Source organism: Tupaia chinensis, unplaced genomic scaffold, assembly GCF_000334495.1.
Source record: "Tupaia chinensis unplaced genomic scaffold, TupChi_1.0 Scaffold000274_1, whole genome shotgun sequence".
In the NCBI taxonomy this organism is placed as follows: Eukaryota; Metazoa; Chordata; class Mammalia; order Scandentia; family Tupaiidae; genus Tupaia; species Tupaia belangeri.
The window spans coordinates 2,475,412-2,482,083 of record NW_006159756.1 but is presented as its reverse complement, the minus strand read 5'-3'; the positions used below and the strand labels follow the sequence as shown (position 1 = coordinate 2,482,083).

At 45.6% G+C, this 6,672-nt stretch overlaps 1 protein-coding gene across 2 annotated transcripts in view; it reads left to right on the top strand.

Moving 5' to 3' along the window:
• The window catches only part of PAK1 (p21 (RAC1) activated kinase 1), a 123,550-nt gene extending 119,411 nt beyond the window's left edge, over positions 1–4,139 (top strand). For both annotated transcript variants that reach the window (XM_006149976.2, XM_006149975.3), the window contains exon 15: positions 2,979–4,139. In XM_006149976.2, coding sequence (XP_006150038.1) covers positions 2,979–3,065 — 87 coding nt within the window. In that variant the 3' untranslated portion in view covers positions 3,066–4,139. The remainder of the gene's footprint in view (positions 1–2,978) is intronic.
• The last annotated feature ends 2,533 nt before the right edge of the window (positions 4,140–6,672 follow it).

Sequence of the window (6,672 nt, the reverse complement as noted above, 5' to 3'; positions counted from 1 at the left end):
TTTTTCCGCGATAGGGTGCGTGCGCTCACCAGACAGACAGAGAGAGACATAGAGACAGAAAGCGAGAAATCACCCCCCAGGGGGGATGGTCACACCACAATCCCTTCTCCTCCATTCTTCTCTCGGGATCTTGGGCACGCATGCACACGCGCCCGGCGTGAGTTTTAAGCCACTGGATCCGGGACGTGAACCGCGGTCGACTACGTGGGAGTCCAGCGACATAGCCATTATGCTAACTGCTGGTTCCCTCTAATTCTTATCAAATGGGAGAAATGTCACATCCTGAAGACACTAAGCTTTTTTACTATTGTTTGTTTTTTAAAATACCATTTTTAGATTGGGGCTAGCAGGTGGTGTAGGCGGTTCGAGTCCCGGACTCAGCGGCTTAAAACTCATGCTGGGCCCACGCGTGTGTGCGTGCTTGTGTGTATATACCCAAAATATTGAGAGAAGAATAGAGAAGGGATTGTGGTGTGGCCATTCTACATAGGAAGTAATTTTTCACTTTCCCTCTCACTGTCTTTTTCTGTCTTTCTCGGGTGGTCCCATGCCCTGTGGCAAAAAAACAGTAAATAAATGAATGAATGAATAAATGAGTGGGCCCATGCCCTGTGGAAAAAACCTATAAACAAATAAACAGTGTCCTTTTTAGATGAGAGGCTCTGAGTTACATAAAGAGTTTTTTCCATAACAGTTTTATTGAAAACGTAGATGCAATTTTCATGGTGTTTAAAGAAGACCTAAATGGTCTTCTTTAAAAATTAAAGGTATGACCCAAAGTGTAGGCCAGTGAAAATGAGTGGGAAAGGACCAAGCTGTGGAAATCCTTTACTGGATTAATTAGCCTTACTGGATTCCAGGACAGAACAATAAATTCCTAGATTAGTGTTCTCGAAACTCAGTACTGCAGTCTACTTTGGGCCATGATCAGTCAGCACCTTCCCCAGTGGTAGTTATTTTTCTGCAAGTCACCAGTTTAGTCTTACTCAGTAAGAAATGGAATCATGTAAAGTGTCTTGTGTCCAGCTTCTTCCACTCAGCCTGTCTATGGGATTCATCCTGTTGTCAGTGTATCAATTTTTCATTCATTTTTATTGCTCTGCAGTTTTCTCTGTTATGTGAACATAACACTTATTTTGTATTCTTGGATATTTAGGTTCTTTCCAGTTGTTGACTATAAGCTTATGTGAACATCCTTGCGTGTGTGTTTTGACAGATACACAAACTCTTTTCTCTTGGAAATACATAGAGGGTTAGAATTGCTGAGATGTGGGGGCCAGTAGGTGGCATGGTGGCTAAGGCAGCTAGATTCCCACATGGCCTACTGTGGTTCAAGTCCTGGACCTGGCAGCTTGCTTTCTCTCTCTCTTTCTAGTGAGCACACATGCCCTGTAGCAAAAATAATAAAGAAAGAAAGAATTGCTGAGATGTAGGGTAGATGCATGTTTATATGTAGGTGAACGCTGCCCAGCAGTTTTTTTAAAATATGATCAGTTATTTAATTAGGTTCTTGGCCAAAAATTTAGAACACCAGTTTGTGAGGACAAACTCCTGCAAAAACGGACCACAGGTAGCGCTGCAGCTGAGGAACAGCTTTGATTTCTGGTAAAATTTGCGAGTCCACAGCTTTCTGATCAACCTTGCGCTGCTCTGAAATCTCGTATTTCTCCTTCTCTGTGTCGAAGATCTCACTTTCCTGGTGTCTTCTGGGCTTCCGCAGTTTCTTTTTCTTGAAGTAAGCATCGGTAAGGTGCTTTGGGATTTTTACTTTGCTAATATCAATTTTCGTGGAGGTGGCAATGACAAATTTCTGGTGTGTTCTGCACAGTGGAACTCAATTGAGAACCAGTGGTCCAGTTACAAGTAGCAAGCCACTGCTCAGCTGCTTCAGGAAAACCACTCTCTTGCCTCTGTGGCATCCAGTGAGGATGATCAGAATGGTCCCAGGAGTGATGCTAGCTCGCAGCTTTCTCACATGCTGACTGAAGGGTTTTTTGCCGTGGCTCAACAGCTTTTGAGGCACATCGTCAGGATAATACCTAGGCATTTTGCGCAGTTTAACCACCTGGGTACCACCATTCTTGTCTCCACCAACCGGTTTTGTGACAGTCACAAGAACCTTCTCCTTTTTCTTTTCGATCCTGGATTTAGTGGCCGAGTATTTCCTCTTGTACATGGCCTTCCTGGAATACATGGCAGACTGGAAGTATCTGCTGATGCCCCGGACTAGGACGGGGTTTCAGCTGCAATGGGACTTCCCCTTCTTGGGCTTTTTAGCCTCGGGGTCATCCTTTTATACCTTGCCACTGCCTTCAGGTTTCTTCTCCTTAGTATCCTGCTTTGCAGCTTTTTCACCTGCCATCTTGTATAGTAAGAAAGCTGCCCGACAGTTTTCTGATGTGGTTGGTGTGTTATCTGGTAAAGATTTTCTTTAGGGGGGCTGGCAGGGGGCGTGGGGATTAAGGGCACTGGACCCCCACATGGCCTCTTGCAGTTCGAGTCCTGGACCTGGCAGCTTGCTTTTTCAGTGTCTCTCTCTCTCTCATTCTGTCCCTCTCTGGTCAAATAAAAATAAATAAATAAATAAAGTTAAATAAAAAATAATTTTAAAAAATTTCCTTTAGGCCCCACTGTGGTGGTACATGTATGATGCCTCTGTTGCATGATGGCTGAGGCCCGGGTTTGGTTCCCGGCCCAACCTCAGCAGGCCGAGTGCAACTGTGGTCCTGGCTGACCGGGAGGCCAGATCATGACATGACAAGACTCTGTCCAAGCTACTTAATCTCTGTCTCTCCTGCATGTGTTTCTCTCTCTCTTTCTCTCTCTGGGAAAAAATAAAATAAAGATAACCTTCAATTTGGGAGTGATCTGAAGCTATTCAGGTAGCACCTTGTACAGGTACGGACGCGCTTATGTCTTACGGTGGCTTGTGAGGAAGACAGTAAAGAGTCATGTGTCTTGCTTTTTCTCCTTTCTAGCATCAGTTCCTGAAGATTGCCAAGCCTCTCTCCAGCCTGACACCACTGATTGCCGCAGCAAAGGAGGCAACCAAGAACAATCACTAGAACCACGCTCACCCAGCCTCATTGTGCCAAGCCTTCTGTGAAACAAATGCTCGTTTCAGAAATTCCAACCCCTGGCGCCCTCTTCTCCTTGCCTTGCTTCTCATGTTTCCAATCAAGCACTCTGAAGACTTTGATCCTTAGAAACTACGTGTCCACCATTGAAGAGAATTGCAACTGGATGTTAATCAGATGGTGGCACTTCTACTTTGAGTTTCCTCCTAATTTGTGGATGTAAGGGTGGTTTATGGTCGAAGGTTTAGCTGAGTAAGCCATTGGAATCTCTACTCCCCTCACGCCCCACCCCCAACAATCAGTTGTTAACTGTCTAAATTTATGATTCGATGATGTTATCAATTTGTAATCATTTGAGATTTCTTTAGTGCCTGCTTCTCTGTGACTGAACTGCCCAAACACCTCATTGTACTTAAAAAACTGGAATAGTTTGGGAATGCCATGGGGCTTGATAATCTGCCAAGACATGAAGTAACTCAGCTTCTTGGACCATCACTTCGGTGCAGCTGATCCTGACATGGGAGAACAAGCACGTTTTCTTTGTGTGTGCTCTCAGCAGCTATCCGGGAGGACGTGACCACCCAGTAGTATTCCCCATGCTATTTCTTATGAAGTGGTCTTGGCTGTGTAGCACCTTTTGATTCCCTGCATCCCCTAGGCTGCTGCTCCCATGCTGTCCTTGTTAACATTGAGAGGGTTCCTAGGCACGAGCTCAGTGAGAGCAGTGTAGCACTCTCTGGAAGGGAAGAAAGTGTAGCTTCTTTTAGAGCAAGGCTGGGCTCCCCGTCCAGCTAGCTGTACTTGTGCGGTTTCAAGGACTCAGCCTCTTTTCCACCTGAAATAAGCTGAAAGATGAACTCAGCTCTTCTGATGGCCTGAATCTTTGGATCCAAGGAAACAATCTCCAGATCAGAGACTCTGTTAGTTCTGGATGGATTTGGTGGCCTGAGGTGATACCCTGCCAGCTGAAAGGGGACCCTGTTTTTAAGATGCATGGCCAAGCTCTCTGCAAATGGAAATGCTTACACTGGGTGTGGGGGATATTTGCTACCTCCTGCTATCTTTTTGTGTCCCCCCCCCCCCCCCCCCCCCCCAGCCAGCATTGTGACTTGTCACGTCAGCCCCGTTGACTACCTTGTCATGCTCAGGGGACCATGGCCTCTGCAGCACAAGTTTCTATTTCCTTCAATAAAGGGAGATGAAAATAATCCTACTTGGAGTGTGCCTTTCTTCTCTTCATTGGTTCCTCTTTCATTTCTCATTTTTTAAAATATGAAATAATGGTTCTTCCTGAACCATTTAAGAGTAAGTTATAGATAGGATGTCCCTTTACCCCTATGTACTTCAACATGTGGGCTTTCAACACTAAATATAAATTAATGAAGACAGACGGGCCCAAAACACTTGTACTATTTAAAGAAGAATTATAAATACGTATGTATCCACCACCCACATCAAGAAATGGAATGCCGTCAGTGCCCAGAGCGCCCCGTCTTGGCAACCCTTTCTCTTTTCACCCCACTGCGGGAGGCAGCCACTCTCCCGACTTTCTTGCACTCCGCTTCTTGCTTCTCTCTATACTTCGACCACATTCATACGTACCCGAGAACTGTTTAGTTCTCCCAGCTTTCGAACTTTAAATAAACATCATAATTGATACCTTATTTTCTGCCTGTTCTTTATTTCCACTCAAGATGATGTCTTTAAGATACACATACGTAGTTGTGTGTAGCTGCAGTTCATTTACTGCTGCTGCCATTAGCACTTAGGAAAGTTCTAACTTGTGTAAGACTAATTTCCTAAGGACTGGTTTCCCAAAGGAGTTGCCTTTTTCATTCCAGTACCATATTTCCATGTATGCACATGAGAGGAAGAGAGGACATTCCTCCAAGTAGGCTGGTCACACTGCAATTCCTTTTCTTCTAATTCTCCATTCTGTCAGGATCCTTGGCATGTATCTTATGCCTAGCATGTTTTTTTTTTTTCTAAGCCACAGGGCCATGACTTGAACCTTGGTCATCCATGTAGGATCCAGCTCCCTCTGTACAGCACTTAGCCACTGCGCCATGGGACTGGCCTGAGAGTTGGCTTTCTGTAGAGCCCTGTTGAATTGACAACAGCCAAATGCTAAAGGCAAGACTGGTAGAATTTCCAGGTAGGTAATCAGGCTGCAGGTCTGTCATATCACACAGCTAAAGCCATAAGGTTTGAGTGCAGGTATGGCCTTGCCAAAGAAAGTGCTTTTCTAAGGTGCTGCAGTGGAGCTAGAGGCCACTGTTGTGTGGCACTATTACAGATCCCAGCACCAAATCACACTAGAGGATACTAATGCTTCCTAGGTATGGAAATGACAGTCCCCATGGCTCAATGTGGAGCTCTTCTCCCACAGAATGACACATGAGCCTTGCTAGATCTCTGTCTGCCCCAGGAGGTGGCAGGCATTGGAGTCTCCACACAATATCACTCCTGTGTACCCATGAGTTACCACCAGTAATCTAGGTCCTAGGAGGCCTGGGGTTTATGTTGTCTCATAAGCTGCCCTTGGTGCAGTAACAAACCACAGAATCAGAGAACCAAGACTCACTTCGGGTGGGAAAATGCCTGCCTGGGACAGACACCTGACCAGCCATCCTCAAGGACTCAGGCTATGAGACACTGGTTGCAAGAACAAAACCTGCCAAGCTGAGAATCTTGGGACTAAATGGTGGCACAGTGGTAAATGACACTCTGCCAGGCAATCCCACATGAGAAGTTCCTGGTTCAAGTCCAGAAACCTCCCTTACTGTGCTCAGTACACACTTGCCCATGAGCTGGGAGGCAGAAGACTGGAGGCGGATCATTGTGTTGGTAGCTTGTTGTGCTGTTTCTCTTTCTCTGAAGAAATTAAGGGAAAAAAAAGTTATATTCCAGCGAATGGAGATCTAGCAGTAGATGATATCACCTAGATGTTATTCCGGGGTTTTCAGTAGTCTTGGAGTCATCAGAAGACTTCTACTGAAGGGAAGGCTGAGCTACTGGCTCCTCTAATTAAGGTCCCGAGAATTTTTAAAGTAGATGCTTTGTGAATCAGAGAGCCAGGCTGGGAGTGGGGAGTTAATGATCAGCTCTTCAGGGGTAGAAGTCTATGATGGTTACTAATGACCCTGGAGAAAGTCTCCCAGAAGGGGCGAACTCCATTGAAGGGCATGGCTGACCCAGTACTCATGAACTGAAAGCCCCACTGTGTGGAATGTGTACTCTGATGACATGCCCCTTGGGTAAAGAATGGGTATGACCTTCTCTGAGCAGAGCCAATCAAATGTGTCTTTCCCCAACTGTGAGGAGCAGCCTGAAAGGTCACAGTGTTACTAAGGTGTTGCTTTAGTAAAACAGGAGCAACGATGAGGAATGTCTAAATTGCTGGTCTCTGTGAGATATATCCAAGAGGACTTTAAGAAGTTCGTGGAAGGGCCAGCAGGTGGCGTTGTGGTTAAGGACACTGAACTCCCACATGGCTGACCACAGTTTGAGGCCTGAACCTGGCAGCTTGCTTTCTCATTTTCTCTCTCTCTCTCGCTCACACTCTGTCCTTCTCTAGTAAAATTAAAATAAATAA